The sequence below is a fragment of the Cinclus cinclus genome, chromosome 6 (genome assembly GCF_963662255.1).
Source record: "Cinclus cinclus chromosome 6, bCinCin1.1, whole genome shotgun sequence".
In the NCBI taxonomy this organism is placed as follows: Eukaryota; Metazoa; Chordata; class Aves; order Passeriformes; family Cinclidae; genus Cinclus; species Cinclus cinclus.
In genome coordinates this window covers 26,050,867-26,071,346 of record NC_085051.1, presented here as the reverse complement: position 1 = coordinate 26,071,346, position 20,480 = coordinate 26,050,867, and the positions used below count along the sequence as shown (strand labels likewise).

Here is a 20,480-nt window from a genome sequence, read left to right as displayed (position 1 = left end):
AGACAACTGGGAAAAAAAAAAAAGAGAAAAGTTACGTTTATCTCCAGTCTTCCTCCCCCCTCTTTTGGGCATAGTATTCCAGATGAATCAAGGGAAACACAGACAAGGCACAGCTTAAGCAATATATCCTAAGGAAGCTAAATTACCAAATGACTCACTTTGCTTTATATTATGTGAAAGGTAGCTCTTGGCTCATCTCATGAAAAAGTAACAAGATTTCAAAACCTATTGGTCTAGGGTGGAACAAAATTTAAGCCTTTTTCCTGAACCCATCATAAGCACTAATGTACAGACCAACAACAACCTGCTGATCAGAACACAAATCTGGGAAATGGGAGAACTTCATCAGGCAAAGCCAAGACATGAGTTTCAGCCTTCTAAGCCCCATGGAGAGCCCCAGCCTTTAGGTTAATGGCTATTTCAAGGAGATTTTACCACCAGTCCTTAAGAGGATAAAACAGTCACACAACTAAATGTTAACCTTTTCCCCAGTGGGAGAAAACTTTTTTTTATTTTTAATACCTTTCTTACCTCAGGACTCTGTAGCAATTAGAGAACAAAAGACTACATTATTTTCAAGTCTGATGAGTGACTGGAAAATCTGAATGGAATTAACAAGAGACAAATACAATTTGTTCCTCAGTTTCTACATTGACCTCAAAGTGAGGGAACTTGAGAAAATTTCTCTAACCTGTCACTAGAGCTTCAGTAATGGAAAGCAGTTATTACTTCTTCATAAAAGCATTCATTCTCAATATCCCAAGACAGTAAGTGTACTAATAATAACTGTCTGTGAAACCTCTTAGTTGAGAAAACAAACAAAACATGGGTTTCGTGTATAAGTATAGAAGTAGATCCTGCGTCCTGTGTTAGCTGGTGATACCATCACACATTGTCTGACAGAGAAAACTGGATTCACCCTGTGGCTGAGTAATGGGCCCTGTGTTGATCTCTAGAATCCCAAAGCAGGCAGGGCTCACCCTACACTCACCTCTGGCACTGCACAGTGAAACCATCTGGTTTGTGGGCCTGAGCCATGGTACTTTCACTCACACATGTCTGTCTTCTGCCAGGAGGAGATTTCTGCTGGGGAACCTACATTCTACAGGGGAAAAAAAAAGTTACTACACAACAGATTTTTTTAATAATTTAATATCTCTACTTGGAAGTGTCCCATAATCTTTGGTTTTTCTTTGCTTTACACTCTACATTCCTCCCCTCCTTTCCAATAGACATTTATATATGCCCACACACTCACTTCCCTTTATGAGAGGGAGAAACTTAAGAATTGATACTCCTTAAATGCACACTTTTCCCCTCTTTTCTGTGTATGCACAATTTATACCTCTATTTTGGTTAATTTTTTATTTGTCTAGCTGGGTTACAATTTTGATTTCGGGTGCCCTGGAATTGGAATGGCCTGGTTCATGATCAGTGGGACAGAAGCAAAACTGTTAAGGATAGAGAAAAAAACAGGAAGCAGACATGACATCCTCAGGTGAGGGAAGACAGCCATACAAAGAACAAGATTCCCTAGAATCCCTGAAAGAACAGAATTGCCACTGCACACTGCTGATCTAAATGGACCCTAGGAGGTCTCACCTCCACAGGTAGTGGTACACAGACTGCCATGAAAGCAGTAAGTGCTGAGCTGTTTAGTGATTTTATGTGATAGCTCCACCAGAAAGTCAAGACCACTGACCTCCTTTTCCTCCAGTACAACAGTAGTGATGGTGTTAGACATCAAAGTAGTTTTCCTGCATCAAGGTGACATATCTCTGATCTGAAATAACCCAGAGATGGGAGAATGGCTGGAGTCAGAGCACTGTGCAGCCAAAAACAATCCATTTTGAGTTAGTGCTGGATGTTTGAGAATGTCAGAGTGACACTGTCCAAGGACACACTCCTGTAGATGGCACAGGACTATTGATTCATGACTACCTTGCTGAATTCATGGCACATTAAAATGATAGCAGTGCATTTGAACTTCCTCTTCTAGGTGAAAGCAGAGATATGCACAGGCTCTGTTCCTATCCAGGACATTTCCTTCGACCCATCTATCCAGCTCATCTCTTATCTGACTCCATATTTCACAATTTTCTCTCCATTGTCAAATACCTCACTCCTTCAGGACCAGATCAATTGTAAAAAGGGGCAGCACACAATGAGCCACCAGGCACTCACTTCACTGGATATAGAAATTGATCCACGATTTAGAATCAGCTGGACTAGTTATTACAAACTAAAAATTGTGCTAGTTTCTTATTTATCTTGGCATGGTATCACTCACCCCTGCTTCTCCTGATAACCCCATGTATGTTCCTGCTGTTTCCTTCTTTGATCGAGCAGAACAATTGAATCTTCTTTTCACTGTTTTATTTTCCACAGAATTACCTCTTAGATCAATAACTAGAAAGAAGGCGTGACTGTCCCTCTGCAGCAAGGTACTCTTTTAAGAGTTTAAAAAAAAAAACATAAAACCAAACCTTCTACTGAAGTGATTTTAATGTAAACATAAATTTCCCAGTCTAAAAGGAAAATGCGGAGAGTTCAGCAGCTCAAGTAACTGAAAAGAGATAATCCTAAATAAACAGAATGTAACTAATTTAATTATTTTTCTCTAAGTGTTATCCAGAGTCAGGGTATAGACATTTTTATGTTCAATGTAAACTTTGCACAGATAATTTAAGACTCAGAATTTCTAAATTTTGTCCTCAACAATGAAAAATAGCAGGGATATTTTGTAGTAAATGCTGCAAGGAACACTAGTTCATTGGAAATATTAATCTTCCTTCTCCCCAGACTTAAACAAATCATCACTTTCTCTGTGCTTAATACTACATTTGACTCAGATTCCATTTCTGAATAACATATACACAGCACTAAAAAGTGCAGAATAGTGGATTTTTTTCTGAAATGGTAGAATTATAAATATTTTAGCAAAATACTAATATCGAAAAACAAATTTACTATTTGTATTTTGTCATTAAACACTGGTCTTATCTCACAGCTTGATAACAAATGATCCAGTAATGTATGAAAGAACTGACTAAGCTTTGAATAAAAAAAAAAAAGAAAAACCAAAACAAAACTAAAGCTTTAGACTTTCAAGCACACACAGGGAACAGAAACCAGAAATGGAGAAAAGCTACTTGTAAATTGCACCACACAACATATATTCCCATCTTTCACTTCGTTCCTCCTGTTCTGTGGCCATGTAACAACCTCACTTGCAGAAGCCACCCAGAGACACACCTGAAGAAGCTCCTAGGCTTAGAGAAGCAAGTTTGCATTGAAATCTCCTTGCTCAGCATAGTCCTTATTAAAATTCCACTGAAACCTCAAATACCCCTAACTTCTGCAGAGACAGCCCCTTTCTCAAAGATGTTTCATCTCTTCTGCACCTGTGGTTCACTTATTTCTAATAAAGACATTTTGACTACTTTCATTCTGCAGTTTCCGCCAAGTTATACTGTATGTGTATCAAAATGCTTCAGGGTCAGTTTTCAATGCAAAGGTGGAAAATTTTAAGAATGTATTGGGCAAATCAGCACTATCCACTGTTGCCTGATTCCATGGTAGCTAGGGAAATCATCCTGCCCTAAAAAAGCATTGAAGACCTACTGTTCCCTTATAGTAAACTTGTTCATAGCAGCTTACTTGTGGGGAGATTCTCACTTCTTAAGAGGCTTGTCACAGCTTTTCTTATTCTCAAAATAGGAATGTAGTGCAGAGTGCTAAACAGTGGGTGACTAAGAATCAAGAAGAGATCTTTCAGTTCAAGCTAGTCCTTTGATACTCTGTTTTATCTGAAACACTTTTCAATTACAAGCAGATTACAAGAACAGATTTTCCCATCCAATTTCCATCAGATGGAAAATCTTAGCTGGGCTTGGCAAAGAATCTCTTGCAGCTAAAGTTCTATTATCTTTAATAAAATAATAACTTTTACACTGTTCTTGAATAATGTTTTCTGTATTCAGCAGGCCTGGAGAGAATATGTAATGCACTCTGACTCAACAGCCTACAATTAGTAGAATTTTGTCTTGAAAAAACCCGTGATCTTAGTCCTACTGGTCTAAATCATCTCTTCAGCAGAAAAAAACATTAAGTAGTCAAAGTCATCAGCAAAATGCTGAAGAACATGCTTAAGAACAGGCAGAAGTGTTTCACTGAATTAAGCCATGTCCAATTATTTTATATTAGTCTGACACCAGTTTCTATTTCCTGAAGATATGTTTCAAATTTTAGTTTAATTTTAAAAGTACTCCCAGTGCAACTGAGTTGCCTTGAATATTTTCCTGTATATGGCACAGAACTGCTTAGCTAAATCAGCCTTTTCAGTCTTTCTTGTCAGATGCCATCCAAGTGATAAATAAAGGGCTTTTACGTGAGTAGCAAAGCTTTCATTCCAGACCAGCAAAAGAAAGAGATCCTATGCGCTGTTGTCGTCGTTGGAGTCATGAGTCAGCTTCCTTCTTCCTCTATTTTCAACATTTTTCCATGAACCTGACTGCTGAATGTGACAACATAACAACTGGATGAAAGCATCACTGACCACACTGTTGATTTACTGATAGAAAGTACTTTTATTTGGAATGGTAGTTTCCTATAGATAAGGTATTTTCTCAGAAGGTCACAATTTTGTAACTCAAAGTATAGATCTTCCCATTGAAGGCTTGGAAAGCTCTGTTACCCCTCAGAAGGGATTAAAATAGATGTGAGTTATCCCACAGGCTGGAAAACAACACACTGTTTTGTATAAACCTCACTGCATTCAGTAAAAGAACAGAATTACTCATACCACAGAGAAACTCGCAGCCTAAGGCCCTGAGTCTGAGGAAAATGTGGATCAGCAGCCCAGGGTTTTTTGACTGCTTCAATAAAACAGAAAATGAGAGAAAATAAAATGTCCCTTATCAGATGGAACTGCTTAAATGTGTTTGACTTTACTTTTTGTTACATGTTACTCCACTGCCATGTCCTACCCACTCACTAAACATCTGGAACAACCAGTCCATGCAGGACATAGGCACACAAGGGAAGGACAAACAGAAATCAAGTAAGAGACAACAGCATAAAGCCTGATGGATGGTAAGCATGGGAGAGCAGGAGGGAGATGTCCCCACTCTAACTACTCACACCTTCAGATATGTGGTACCCATCTACCAGTCTGAGCACCAGGGGGTTCAGGAAAACCAGAAGTACCTGAAGGGATAGCCTGTGTTGAATATATTGTATGAGAGAGTCCCCTCTGAGGCCCAACGTGCTCATTTTGAGTAACCAGTGCCCCCTGAAGCAAGAAAAATAAGGGCGTGGTTCCTCCCTCAGCAGAACCCAGGCTCCTACAGGGCTTTTGTCTCAGCAGGAACTGGAAACCATTGTCAAAGGCAAGATCTTTTTGTCTCAGTGCAATGCAGAGACTTCCAGCTCCTGCTTGTTTCCATGGTCAGGGTGTGAGTCTTGACTGTTCCAGGAGGGAGAATTTACTCCACTGATGCTATTTGATATGTAGCTGCTGTTTGCCACTATCCCACAAAAGCACAAGGTAGATTACAGCCCTCTTTGGCAGGTTAAGGCACTGGTAAAGGTTAAGAAAATGCACATTCTTCCCAGAAGGTGAGGTCAGTCCTCTCTTGAAGAGTGGCACTTTCTTAGCTGTCACTGAGCCCACAGCTGTCTGCTATAGTGGCAGGACCACTGAGGCAGCCCACCTCACTGGGCTCCTGGGAACTCAGCACCAGTGGATTTACTGTTTCCCCCCCCCCCAAAATGGAGACAAACTAGCTTTTGACCATATGAGAGGAAGTACCTGACACATCTGTATCACCCCCATCTTGAACACTGCAAAAACGCACACACCATCACTTCTCCTCCCAAAAGAAGGTGAGGACTCCTGCTCACAGCCTCTGCAATCTGGTGAAGTAACATCTTGTGGCTACACCAGGGTTGTTCCTTAATGTATTGACAGGTGCACAGATGGTCGAAGGCTTCATTCAGATAATCTCAAACAAACTGTGCACGCACAGATACACTGCACATTGCACTCACTGAGCAGTGCAGTGAAAACTTTATCCTAATACAGAACCCACATGGAGTCAACAGGAGATACAACCCAGGTAACCTGGGTAAGATTCACTCCGGATACCTGGGTTTTCAGGTACCAGAACAAAAAAATGTTATCACTGCACTTCAGATTAAGCCAGAAGAATGCCTCTTCCCTTAGATGAGATCAGAACTACTGCAACCTTTTTACTACAAAATGGGAGAAAACAACATACCAGGAGGAAAGATCAGTGTACTAATGTGTTGTCCAACAAAAGTGCTGTTTATATCTAGGTTAGTTAAAGGTGCAACACTAAACCATTCTGTAAATTGAAAACTCCTCCTGTAAGAGTACTTCCTCTTATGAAAGGAGATGGTTGCACATTGAGGGCAAGGATAGCTCAGCACAAATGCAATTTAGATGATGGGATGATGGCTTGTTTTTAGACTACAGATGGTGCCAATAGTCAACTGAAATTCGACTAGAAAATGGGAAATCATTTGGGGAGTGAAAATAAACAACTATGCAATAGTGGGGTTTAGAGGAAGGCGGTTCAGGAAACTTCTGGTGAGTTTCCAAGATCCAGTGAGTGCTGAAATACCATCCCTGGCCAGCACCTATGACAGCTTCCACTACAGCTTACTTGTAGGGATGTCTGAGTCCATCAAATGTTGCCAGAAAAAGGCCTGTATCCTGCGCCAGGCATCTTCTTGGGCTTTAGCATGCTCTCTCCACTGCCCTCCCCAATGCACCAACATCCCAAGCACCCTGTGAATTGAAACTTTGCACAGAGGCAAGTATGGTGGCTCCAAGAGGTGTCCTGCTCCAGAATAGGAGTAAAACTTCACCTCCCGGCCGTGCTGCTGAAGGCGCTGAACAGCATCCCGGCAATAGAGGTCACTTTTCCAGTTCATGTCATCCAGACCACACAAGAAGAGGAACTTGGCAAAGGACTTCTCCACAGGAATGCGACAATCCCAAGTTGCTGGGTCTGTGTGATCGTCTAAGACATCTGAAAAATCTACTAGTCCAGACTCATCACTGATCTTCATCCTCCCCAAGTCATATGGGTGGACAGGAAGAGTGAAGCCATCCCCCTTCAGGGGAATGAAGGAATTAAAACTACTTCCAGATATGCTGACAGCTGCCTTGATGCCAGGTAGAAATGTGGCCATGGAAAGGGCTAAATCACCTCCTTTAGACAAGCCCAAAACACCGATCCCAGTGTCTTTCACCTGAAACAGAATTATGAAAATAGTATTATTAACTACTCTTTACTTCCTGAGCTGACATAACCTCTCCAATTCTGCTTTCTCACTCATCCAACTATGACCACTCATATTTTTGCCCCTTCCCTCTCTCCATTCAGCTTATATTAGTCCCTCATCTATCCCTCTGCTGAGTCTCTGAAAGAGTGACAATAAATTCTACAGCTCCTCAACATTTCTCCTCCTGTAACACACCGGCCTCCTGGTGACCTGTATAGACAAAGTGTCCTTGCTCCCCCCACATCCCAGCTCAGCCTGCTCTCTGTACAGTGTCTCTTACTGCTCTTCTCTCCAAGACACTTTTTCCTGTGTCTACTTGCATTGAATTTCTTCATTGCAGCTTCTTCTATACTCTCCTGGACATGACCTGTTGTTTTCTGTTTTGTCTTGGAAGACAATGTTCATTACACCTGAGGTTAAGTGAGCTAAATAGCTGTTTAAATAAACTTATTTCTAGTGAGGGCCCTTCACTTTGAATTCTAGGTGTTTCAGAGCTCTCTGAGGAACAAGACAAACAAGCAAGGCTGAATTCTGTTCTCACACTTCTTGCAACCTGGTGTCCATGTAATGGAAATTAAATAACTTCACAAAACAAATATATATTAAGTAGCACTGCATTAAAATTTTAAATGTTACTTGATTTCTCTTGGTCACTTTTGGGTTAAGTATGATGATACATTGCCATAAAGTCTTGTCCTACACACTTGTTCAAATATAGCCTCAACTTCTTAAGATATGTCACACCTCCAGTGCTACAACTGTAAAGGATTCTGATGTTAGAGTGTTTATTTTCCTGAAAAACTTACTCAGAACCAAAAGCCTGCAATATCTCAGAAACTGTAAAAAAGCCAGTGGATTTTTTTTTCCTTCTAAAATCTTAAAAGATTCAAAACTAGTAAAAAATTACTATTTCCTGCTTAAGCAAATTTGTACTTCTAGTCTAGGAACTGATTAGCAAACTGGAAAATAGTTTCAGGAAGAGCATCAGAATGTGTCTCTTACCTGCGGCTGCTTCTGCAAAAAGTTCACAGCCTCCTCAAAATAGCTCAGTTCAAGAATCTCTGGCATAGCAGGAATATCTTCAAAGGACATGTAAGCAAGAGCCAGAGTCACAAAGCCTCTGCTAGCCAGGAGACTTGCTCTGTATTCAATAAGACCTCCTCCAGATCCATACAAATCAATAAGTCCAGGAAATGGGCCCGGTCCTGCAATGAAAGGAGGGTGTACACATAACCAAAAGAAAAGTTCCTAAGGGTGTCCTTTTGTGGTACCCCTTCAGCACATATCAGGACAGCAGATATCAGAAGAAAATCATCCTCTGAAGCTTTCCATGGCGGATATTCTCAGGAACACACAAAATGATTGTAAGTACATGAGTTTGCACATTTCTTTTCTCTCTTAGGAACTCATTATAGGAAGTTCACATGTTGGACATCCTTCTCTCATCCTGAATTTCAGCTTGCATTGGCCTACAAGTCCTCAGGCCATTGAGGATCAATGAAGAAACAGTTTTATTACTGCAAGAGTGGCTCTTCCTCAAGAACTATGCTAGCAGCTATGCCATGGAGGGGATACTTGGGTTATGAAAAATACTCACAAATGCCAGAACTGACCTGTGCCAATTCATGCTTCAGTAAGATCTGAGTAACTATCCCTGAGCTCCTTAGCTCTCCTGCAGCAATAGGACCTTTCCTTCTTGATGCTGGTCTGCCCATGCTCATAGCCAGATTTCCCTTACAAGATGTGGTGCTGCTGCGGCAGTAAAGGACTGTTTGCTAATTACAGAGCAGGAGAGCCATGTTTAAGTGCCATTCAAGGAACAGAAACATTTCAGGCTTAAAACAGCTTTGCACGAGATCCATTCTCAGCACTGTCTGCGTACAGAGTTGTAAACTTTCTTAATTAAAGATCTTGCTTTTCCCATTTGTCTCCCATCTCCCTCAATATCCCATGCAGTCCAGCTGCTCACTCAGGAAAAGACTTCTTTCTTTGTCTTTTCCTTAGCAAAAGAGACACAGAGAGAGAGATCCAGGTCCAAAACCTGCAGGAAGACCTGTAGCAGCTGCTGAGGGCATGGTTCTTCAGCCTAGGCTGGCTGCAGCCTGAGTCCAGTGTTCCCACCATGCCTTGTCATTCTTCACTCCACAGCCAGAGCTGTCACGCATCACAGCTCTGCCAAGGACCACGGGCCTCTTTGTCCTGTCAGCTAAACAGAAAAGCTAAGAAATAAACACACTTTTTGACAAAGCTATCACTGCAGAAGAGGTCAAGGCACTCAACTGGAACAACCAGGAGACACCTTGTGTCACACCACTGCTGCCCTCCCTGCACCACCATAACCCTGTCCCGCCTGGGAAAGACCTGCTCCTCTTTGCTCTGCTGCGATGATCCAGGTACCTGGACCAGGCACAGGCTGAGGGAAGTGTTAGCCGAGGCTTTGCTCTGGATTGCTGAGTGCATTCAGAGACCACAGGGCATAACACGTGGTGTCAGCCATACCTGGAAAACCAGAATGGAATTTAAACTCACCAGGAGGGAGGAAGAGGGTTGCTCTGAGACGACCTTCTCTGACCGGAATCCTCTTCACGCCCTCTCCTAAAAACCACCGTTCATTGGTGCATTTTCCCAGCAAGCGGCTCATGTCCCCATGGCCCTCATACACTTCCAGGTCCACGCAGAAAGGGGTCAGGACGTTCCTCTTTGCCAGCCGCTTATAGGGCGTTTTGGACTGCAGAGCCCAGAGCAGCCCCATCGGCTCCACTCCCAAATAGCTGCCCCCCGATGCTGGGGAGCGGCTGAGATCCAGCTCCCCGCTGCTCCCAGCCCTGTAGAGGGCGTGGGCTTGGAAAAGCTCGCCGCTCTCGTCCACCAGGCTGGCTCGGAGGGTGACCGCCTGCCGCGGCTGCAGACCGGCCACATGGACGTGCACAGGATCATCGAACAGGCACCTGCGGGAGGGCAGGACGGACACCCGCACCGCCATCCCAGCCCGGCCGCGCGGAGAGCTGTCCTTCTCTGGGGCCAGCCTCAGCAACCTGTCCCTCCTCGGCATTAAAAGCTCGGCTCAAAGTCCAGGAGGGATCATCGTGACCACTTCCTTCAGCCGGCCGGCGCGGGCTGCTGGGAGATGTAGTTCAGAGCCAGCCTCCCTCCGGACTCTCCGGCTCGGGGGCACCCGCCACCTGCCCGGGCACAAGCTGTCACTTGTTCTTGGCGAGTGCTTTTACTTCGGATTACGGAGAGATACTAAATTTAAAACCCCAAAGCACAGCAAAAAGAGATATCCAAATTGCCGCGGCCCCCAGCTGCAGGAAATTCCATATTTGACTGCAGCACTGGCTTGGGAGCCTTTGCCAGGGCACAGTAAACACGAACAAGCCGGGAAGCCTAAGTAGCATGACATCTTAATCTGGCCACGAAACAAAGGCTGCTCTTGATCCCTCTCAAGCTTTCTGCAATTTAGGGTAAGCACCACGAACTAAAATGAAACTTTATGCTATACCTACGTTTCTTTTTAAAAGCCAAAGAAACAGACGAAGTAGAACAATTACTATATTTTTCTTCTCAATAATTAATTTCCCTCATATTGATAATGTTTCTAATGAACTGTTTGAAGATCTGACAATAAACACCAGCTTTGGGTTTTCATAAACAATAGTACTACATTTTTGCAATGTCTGTGAATTTAACAGCCTTCTAGTCCTACCCTGGGGGTCTCAGACACATGAGCAGTCTCAGCCCATTTTGTGAAAATACAAAAAGGAATCATGGCTGTTTGAACTGGTTCAAACAACTTGCCTGACCATGCACTAAGCAGCAATTAATGGCAAAAGAATGAAACAAACAATGAGTTTACAAGCTGCAGAATCACACTTCATGCCATGAGACCACAGGTATGCAGACTGATGGCAGGGCAGCTCTAAAACCATCCCTCAGGTTGCAAGAGAATGTTTAAATACCACAGTGAAAAGAAATAAAAAACAGCAATAAAAATGTGTAGCTTTTATTGGAAAATAGCCAACATTGACTTTCACATGAACTCCTAGATGGTCCTTCAGCCATTGTCTACTTTGGAAAAAACATTAATTAGTACAGAAATAAGCTTTAAACTGACCTATTTATTTCAGAAGTTGTAGATTCTCACCATCAAAACACCACAGCCACTGAACTTAGAGAATTACAACAGGACAGGCTTTTGCCATAAGCAGAATACATACATTGAACTGTTGCAGCCTGATGCATAGAGCAGATCCTTCCTTGTCCACTTGGGTTGTTATGAAAACAATCTGTAGATCTGAACAAACAGTCAGGGCTTCTGTCTTGGGATTTTCAAAACCAAGATTGTCTCCATTCACATTTTATTTGGTTAACCTGAGGTAACATGCAAAGGCCTAAAAATCCTACTATCAAAATTCTAGTTACAAGCCAAAAAATCTGACCAATTGGTCTGTACTCTGAAACCAAGAAAAATAGTCATGATGTGTTCAGCAGGCATTGTTGACCATAATTTCATTTCAGTTCTTTTTGGGGAATCATGTTTATACTCCAGTCACAGATACTGATGATTGTATCACATCAGAAACAGACATCACAAGCTTGAGCCTCCCACCTTTGCTACAGCATTTTCACAGTTTTTGTGAGACAATCTAGTAGCTGATAATAGCTGTACTTAATGTCATATTCCATGTCATACCAATAATTCACTGAGGAGACAAGAAAAGGGAAAAACTTTTTAAGGCCAGAAAGTAATGATTTACAAATGTGTTCATAGACTGCTTTACACAGTTCAGTTAGTACAGGCTTTTCCTTATTACTGACTGAACTTTGAAATGAGCAAAGCTTTGACTACAGACAAAAATAATATAAGCAAACAACAGAGTTCTTCAACAGTGCTGCCAATGCAACTCTGTCTTTAAACAAACCAACTTCAGACTCTGTACCGAAAATTCATTGAAGCAGAAGATGGCAAAACATTTAGGAATAGTATGCTTCTATTTAGACCAAACTACCAAGTTTAATATCTGGATGGAAACATCTCTTCCTGTGTAAAGGATGGAAAATTCACCACTACTTCACAGTGGTCATCAATCAGACAGTGCTTTAATTCTGCTCTTCTTGCTAATTTTGTGGTATGTCTCCTAGGAAAATGAAGCCATGCACTGTAATATTGGACTAATGCTTCTTGGAGGAGGCTATGCTCCAGCTTCAGACTTTCACTGGACCAGACCCAGACAATATTGATTTTTCAAGTGCATACAGACCATACTGCAGTTAACAGACTAAAGGACAAATAAACTCTTGGTATTTCTGCCAAATAGAGAGGTGAAAAAAAGGGTGGCCAGGGGGTTGCAGCTGGAAACAACTCTACTTTTTAAAAAAAATCTTTAAGGTCTGATGCAGCAGCACTGGGAATAATGAATCAGAATTACTGCTTTACTGCTAGATTGTCCTTTTATCACAGAATCACAAGAACTGAAAAAAGGGCTTGCAATATTTGCAGTGTTACACAAATACTAACGTTATTCTGTTCAAAATAACTCTTTTCTTGAACAGGATTATTGGAAGTATTCCAGACAAAGGACAAGCAAAAATACCAGGAAAAATCTCTTCCTCAAAACTTGCACAACATAACAATACTTCACACCATCCCTACCCCTCCCTATGCACCAAATGAGCACTGATTGAAATTCTGGAATTCACTTGGGGTGAGAAGGAAAAAAAAGGAGATGGAGAGATGATGATAAATCCTAACAAGAAGGACAAGACTTTTGGTAAGTGCAAACACAACCTTATTAGCAAGGCAAGAGAGCCTCAGAGGAGCTTTCAGCTCGTATGAATTTCCTTCCATGTTGTGTTGACCAAGATATGAATTATAATAAGCAAAACAGGCTGCAAGGAGGCAGATCCATGGGATCTGTCAAGACTGTTGTTCCCTCCTGCAGAGAGGCAGATAATCTTAAAGGAACCTTTGCTCCCACTGATGCTTTGCTGTGGCATATCTACCTGCACACCCACCACAATTCAAAAATATATCTGGAAGTACTGTCTATTTTACCTGCAATACAGCCATGTGATTGCTGAACATGGTGGAACCAGAGGGAAGGCAGATATAATATCTCACCAGCTTTCACTGTACACTGCAAAGGTTTTGCCTGAGCATACTCTGGATACAGTTCTAGATCTGGGTTCAAGGGGTCCAGAGGGATCCAAGGCACCTAAAGGCAAAAGAGTATGCATATGATATTGACCCTGGCAAAAAAAATTGCAGCAAGCTTCCAGAAAAACAACTGAAATTCAAACTCACTAGGTTACAACACATGTACTTTGTCTAGCAAAACATGTACAGCTACACAGCTTTCCACATTCAGTTGGGAATAGTTCAAGGATGCAAAGATGTGCCTCCTTCAGTGACACATTTCTAATCAGAGAAAAGGCAATAAAAGTCATCCATGAAACTGCAGTCTTGTGGCATTCTTTCAAAACACCTCCAAACCCTTAAGTTGCTTGTTCCTCCAACATTCAGTACTTAAACACCTTATCTGCACCACTCTTTTTAGATATTCCACTCTTCTTTAACTCTCTGGTGTAATTTTTACTCCCAGCAGCTAAAACACCCCTCCTTGCTGGGAAGTCCTTCTTGCCTGCATTAATTCTTTCTCTGCCCTACAGAATTATAAACCTCAGCATTCCAACCTTGCTGCATTACAGGAATGAGATTCTGTGAGCACCACTCTGGAAACAGAGAACAAGCCCCAGTTCAAGTTCTGTTGCACACCACTCACACTTTGCAGAGAATAAAGGCAAGGGATTAATATTCAACTGAGATTTGTAGAGTGCCTCCAGATTTAAACATTTTAATCAAATAAATATTGCTACTGTAAGAAAATACAACTTATTCATTCAGACAGGTATGTATTATTGCACTGGGTGATTTTACTGTGGACCTGGGTAGAAGGTGAAAAGAAAGTGAATGTAGAAGGGTCTATTCCAGGCATAATTAAACCAATTCCTTTATTGTTGATGAATTCAAAAGTTCTTTAGTGGATCTCTTCAAGTCTGGTGCATGGCAACACTATGATATTAATGGCTTCAGGTGTGCAGTAAAAGATTTTTCTGGAAGCTTGGTATCCTTTGAAAATAGTAAAATATAAGTGTAATATCTGGGCATTCTCTTCCCAATAATGAAGGATTTCTAAATATCAATCAATATGCTTAGTCTGAGGGCTCAGCAATGCCCCAAACTCTCCCTACTGCATTAACTGCATTCTCTATAAACTTTTTACCTTCTCTGTGGTCTTCTCATCCACAATTTCAAATGAACCATCTTCTGATATGTGGTAGGTTGCTGGCTGATAGAGCTCTGGAACCAGAGAGAGAATTAAATTACACAGTTCAGAGAACTTAATGGCAGTGCATGTCACACATTCACCAAGAAAAATTAGGACAAAAACCATTTTCAACTTACTGTGCTCACTATCATTCCCTTTTTCCATTTCAATTTTTATCCAGTTTCTAAATATACTTTCTTTTTTTTCAGTCAGTATGAATAACACTTATTCTCCTACAAGCCCATTTGTATCCCAGTCATATTTTGTTGCAGCAACTGTCTTCTTTTGTTTTCAGAAGTAATAAGTGTACCCCTGACTTACGCACCATTCTATAGCTGGGTGTTTGATCTTAGGTCAGTCTACCAAAGAAGCATTCAGAAGTTATTAGTGGTTTGTGGCCAGCCTTTCACATCTAACTTTAATTGACAGGGTTCATCAATCGCTTCAGATACTGCTGGTTGCTTTTCTGTCATTGCTTCAGTACATGTGGTTTTCTAAGACCTCCCTTGAGACAATTTATCTCCATTTATTAACCTAATGCTCAAAAATATGGAATTCTCTTTTTTCTATACACTGTGAAACATAAGCATTATCTCTGTTCTATGATTGAACAGTAACTTGTTTTACAAAGCAGGACTCCTAAAACACACATATGTCATACATTCACATACATACAACGCCATCTGTCCAAGAAAAGCTGAGGAGATGGGGTTGTTCAGCCTGGAGAAGAGAGGGTGCTGGGGAAACCTCATCATGGCCTTCCAGTACCTAAAAGGGGCTTATAAGAAAGACAGAGAGGACTTTTTACCAAGACCAGGACAAAGGGTTAATGGTATCAAACTGAGACAGGGTAGATTTTGATTATATGAGAGGAAGAATTTTTTAACAATGAGGGTCATGAGGCACTGGAACAGGTTCCCCAGAGAAGCTGTGGATGCCCTGTCCCTGGAAGTGTTCAAGGTCAGGCTGGATGGAGCTTTGAGTAATTTGGTCTATTGAATGGCAGGGGCATTGACTTAATCATCTTCAAGGTCCCTTCTAACCCAAACCATTCTGTGATCCTATGACTTTAAGGTTGTAAACAAAATAAAAACAGTAAAAATATATACTGCAGCAGCACACATCTAGCCAAAACTGTATTTGCATCATAGCGGTCTGCATTCACTTAGTTTGATGGTTTGAAACCCAAGGAATAGAAAAATTAAGTCCTGAGGCATAAAGTTAAGCTGTTCATCTTCTAGAGAGCACTGCAACAGTAACTACTGCTGGGCACATAGGAAAGCAACACTGCCATAAGAATCTCTTTGTTCGTTTCTTAGTTTTCAGAGATTCAGTTAGTAGCCTGAATATTTCATTAAAATACAAAATTTTTTAGCTTCCTGGCTTTTTTTTTTCCTAGAGAAAAGCAGGTAGGCAGAATCCAAACCTGTAAAACATCAAAGATGACATGCTACAACACTGAGAAAATACTTAAATAATTTAAATATTCTAAAGTTGAAGCGACTGCCATGAGTATCACAGAATCAATTAGGCTGGAAAAGACATCAAGAGATGAGATCTGAGATCACCTGAGATAATCAAGTCCAAGCTATGACTGAACACCACCTTGCCAACTAAGCCATGGCACTAAGTACCACATCCAGTCTTCCTTAATCACCTCCAGGTGCATGCCTCCACCATCCCCCTGGGCAGTCCATTTCAATATCTAAGCACCCTTTATGTGAAGAAATTCCTCCCAGTGTCCAATCTAAACCTCCCCTGGGCACAACTTGAGACCATTACCTCTCCTTCTGTCACTGGTTGCCTAGGAAAAGAGCCTGACCCCCATCTGGGTACAACCTCCTTTCAGGGAGTTCTAGAGAGTGATAAATTCACCCCTGAGAGTCTCCTCCAGACTAAAAAATCCCAACTCCCTCAGCTGCTCCTCATAGGAATTGCCCTCTGGAACCTTCACTAGCTTTAATGCCCCTCTATTGACTCGCTTCAGTATCTAAATGTCCTACCTGAATTGAGTGGCCCAGAACTGGACACAAGACTCAAGATGTGAATCAACGAGCTCATTACTTTACCGGACTGGAAAACCTGGCCTCAGAATAACATTTGTATTACAAACTACCTGCAGCATGAAATAGCAGAAATTTCTGTTCACACTGGAAAGTGTAACACTGCATAAAGATCAAAATGTTATCACTGCTTCCTTTTTTTCACATCTTCCAGTGTTTCAGTCTGTCCTCCTTCCAACCTTCAGACACATTGCACAGCAAAATGATGTACCATATGGGATGAAGGGACGGTCACTTGGTGGATGCAGTAGAAAATATTTCTCTCCAGATACCACACAGTACAAGTTCTCATAATGGTCTTTATGTACTAGGATTGAGAAAACAAAAAACAAAAACAACAACAACAACCAAAAAAAAAAAAAAAGAGGGAGAGAGAGAAATGTGGAGAAAGACAGAAAATCATAGCTATTTCCTTCTCTGCAGCAGAAACTACAGTAAACTGAAAGTATCAGCTTTCCTTATTATTATCAGACTGCTTCTTCCTCTTGCAGCCAGTGGGAAAGTCACAATATCATGCTATAGCAAATGCATTCAATGAAGCAAATTGTCAGTGCCTTGCCTGACACAATGCCACGTAGATGCACCCAGAGAAACAGCAGCAGGAGGCTGCAGAAGGGCAGAATAAAGAATGCAAAAAAACCCCCACATGTTAAAATACAATTGCCTTGTCAGAAAAACCACACCATTCTCTTGAGCCACTAACTCAGAACAAGCTAGTTTAAACTTGTGCTGAAGTCACCAGAAGATTTACAGTGACACAGGATACATACAAGATGTCACGGCAGCTGACTCCCCAAGCCAGAAATTCACAGCATCAGGCTTCTTCCCTGTATGGTTAGGGAAAAGAGATATGATGACAACAACAAAAAATCGTCATTTTTAAAAGCATTTAAAATAATTTTCTGCCAATTTCTGCCTTAGTACTTCCTTTATAACTTTGACAGATTTCATTGCAAATAGCACTCTGTGAACAACAGCACTCCCCTACACTGCAAACACCGAGACAAAACATGACTCTCGATCAGAGGAACATCACTTGATGTAAAGAAGAGTTACATGACGTTTTTTTTTCAGTTGCACGGGTCCCAATACACAACAGAGATACTGATTCCAGAGTAATTCAACCCCAACACTTGGATTACTCTATTAGGTATTTACTACTTCTGCTTTCTAAGAGGATGAAACCAAACTGAACTGTAGCATTCAGAAAGAGAAGTATTCACCATTTAGTACTCAGTATGACTGTTTTAAAGCTCCATGCAAAATATTTATAGGATATGAGAGAAATAGAGGGTTTACCCAGTGCCTCACTCATCCATGGTATCTCAGGCTGCACATCACAGACAAGTTCAGGAAACTCCTCAGTGAGGTTTGAACACTGCTTCTGCACATAGAAAACGTTGGGAGAGGTCACTTTCTTCTCCACAATGTCCAAAAAATCCATGAAAAGCATTTGGCGCTCCTCTGGCATGACAAAACGGTCCTGAAACACTGCATCTGCATAACCATTTGGTGTCACTGCCACACTCACCACCTTGGGACCTACCACCTCCCTGCAAAACAAATTAAAGGTTTATATCCAGGCCTCCAATTAGCTCCTACATTACATACTGGTTATTTTTTAAACATGTTTCAGGGGCAGCAGAAATAAGATGCCTATCTTTCCATGGATGGGTGCCTCTATATTAGATTTTCTGCTGTCTGGTAAGGACTCAGGCATTCTGCTCCAATTGCTCCCTACAATTAAATCAACTCTAGTTTCTTTTTTCTGTCTGAATTCTCTCCTAACAGGACAGTTCACAAAGAAGCTCCCTTTTCCTCCATGCGGACAGAGGGTCCTCTTTGGCAACTTCTTTTCACCAATCATGGCAGCATTTGATATTATTGTGGCCATTCAACTCAACCAAAACCAAGGGTTCACATGTTCAAAAGCAACTTAGAAGGGAGAATGGGTGGACACAAACTGATAGATACACACGCCATGAAGCAAACGGTCCTTAGTTCTACAAGATACTTAGCTTTAAACCCCCACAGAATTTGATCTGATCCACAGATTTTAGGTCTAACCATAAATCCTCTCCTAAAGGACTTTTCTTTAAAATTTCAATCATTTTTAAAATGCTTATCATTTAGTTTTTTGATGAAAACAAGATGTGCTCAGTCACAAACACGTCAGTCTGTTCTTACAGTGTTACAGCCCCATTCCAGTTAGGTGGGTTTCAACAGTCTGAGCCTGTTAGATACACACAGCCAAAACACCCACCCTCCTGGTGTTCTGCATCAGAATTGGGAGGGCAGTACGTGTGCAAGGAAGACACCTACTCCTGACCTTGGGGAGACTGAACACCTTCCTACAGAACCAGGAAGGAATCCGAGCTAATCTTACAAACAAAAGCAAAAATTAACCAAGGGGGTTTTAGTGAGGTTATCCTAAATTGAACAGCAGTCCTGCTCCACAGCTCGTTCATACCTGAGGTACGCTAAGGTCCATTTCTTCAGAGCCGGCCAGTGGCTGATGGCGTTGCGAATTATACAGGGTTTGTTTGGACTCACCCACTCTCGATAAAACTCCAGTGGGGACGGAGGCCTATCAAGATAGGGTACGGACTCCGGCCAGCCCAGCTCTGTCCAGGCAAACAACAAAGAGAGTTACTCGGCATCCCGGCACGAGCATCCCCTGCCAGCACTCAGGCTCCAGGCGCCCCCCACGCATCCCGAGTCCCTCTGTTAAAACCCAGGGTGTTAGGGGGGTTTCAGAGCCAGACGGAAACCTCAGGCCAGCGCCTGAGGATAAAGGGATAAAGGGCCTGTGCTACAGGAAGTGCATCTCCCATACAGAGGTGATACCACAGGACGATTTTTTGGAAGCTGGAACAGTGATTTGTTTCGCTACTTTATATACAGAGAAACAACCATTAAAGGACCGGTTTTTTCGAGTTTGGCCTTCTTTCTTGCGGCGGCCTTTCTGCTCCACCTTGGCCTCGGAACCCTCCTGCCGGCAGCACCGGGCGGGCCCAGCGGGGTCACCGCGGCCTCCCCCGCCCCTCCCCTCCCCTCCCCTCCCCGCGCCCCGGCGCTCACCGCGGGCCTCCCGCGGGAAGGCGGCCAGGCAGCCCCTCACGGCCCGCAGCGCCGCGCCCTCCGCCATGCACGGCCCGGCCCGGCCCCGGCCCCGGCCCCGCCCCTATCCCCGCCCACCCCTTCCCCCGGAACACGAACAACGAACCGCGGGCGCGGCTCGGTAACAAATGGTCACGTTTTTATTTGAAACGGTTTAAGACACGAAGTACAAATGGATACAGAGTTAAAAACAGCTCCCTGGGAAGCCTCACAGTGCCAAAAAAAACCAAAAAAAACAAAAACAAAAACAAAAAACAAAACACAAATGGAATTTAAATTTTTTTCCCAAATAATAGTTTAAAAAAAAAGGATAAAGTATCATTTTACCTAAAGCCAAAAGTATAAAAACACGCGTTTATAAATAAAGCAGGAAGGGGTTTTGTTTGTGTTTCAAAGGAGTGAAGGGGAAGGGCAGTGCAGGGTAGGTAGGGATGCCTGCCCGGAGCGCAGAAGGATGCGGCTCCTTCGGACCGCGGCTGCCCCGCCAGCGACCCCCTGTGACACCAACACAGCCCCAGCCGCCCCGTGTCTTCCACACGCACCATCTGAAACGTGGGACACGCCGGACGTACCCAGAGAAGGAACCACCTGCTCTCCCGGGGGGCTGCTAGAAGACCTGCCTACCATTTCAGTGAGGTTTTTGTCATTTAGTGTC

The 20,480-nt window shown here is 42.5% G+C and overlaps 2 protein-coding genes across 8 annotated transcripts; both read right to left on the bottom strand.

Annotated features, from left to right (window-relative positions):
* Positions 1-6,678: 6,678 nt before the first annotated feature.
* Positions 6,679-11,057, bottom strand: LOC134045004 (acyl-coenzyme A thioesterase 1-like). Its single transcript, XM_062494559.1, is given in 4 exon segments — positions 6,679-7,281; positions 8,317-8,519; positions 9,844-10,302; positions 11,039-11,057. Coding segments are annotated over 4 exon segments (1,284 nt in total).
* Positions 11,058-11,300: 243 nt separating this feature from the next.
* On the bottom strand, positions 11,301-20,218 carry JMJD7 (jumonji domain containing 7). 7 transcript variants are annotated; one of them, XR_009933321.1, is made up of 9 exons: positions 19,787-20,218; positions 19,176-19,329; positions 18,005-18,258; positions 17,476-17,532; positions 16,917-17,012; positions 15,318-15,420; positions 14,598-14,674; positions 13,486-13,529; positions 11,301-12,248 (listed from the first exon to the last, which is right to left on the bottom strand). XR_009933321.1 is itself a non-coding variant. In XM_062495796.1 (9 exons), the coding sequence occupies exons 1-8, from the start codon at positions 19,851-19,853 to the stop codon at positions 13,502-13,504; spliced, it is 840 nt and encodes a 279-aa protein (XP_062351780.1). In that variant the 5' UTR covers positions 19,854-20,218; the 3' UTR covers positions 11,301-12,248; positions 13,486-13,501. The 7 variants fall into 7 exon arrangements, 6 of the variants coding, with proteins under 6 accessions (XP_062351780.1, XP_062351778.1, XP_062351776.1 ...); XM_062495796.1 differs by having other exon boundaries at positions 15,314-15,420; XM_062495794.1 differs by lacking the exon at positions 15,318-15,420 and having other exon boundaries at positions 11,301-12,452; positions 13,370-13,529.
* Between the last annotated feature and the right edge of the window lie 262 nt (positions 20,219-20,480).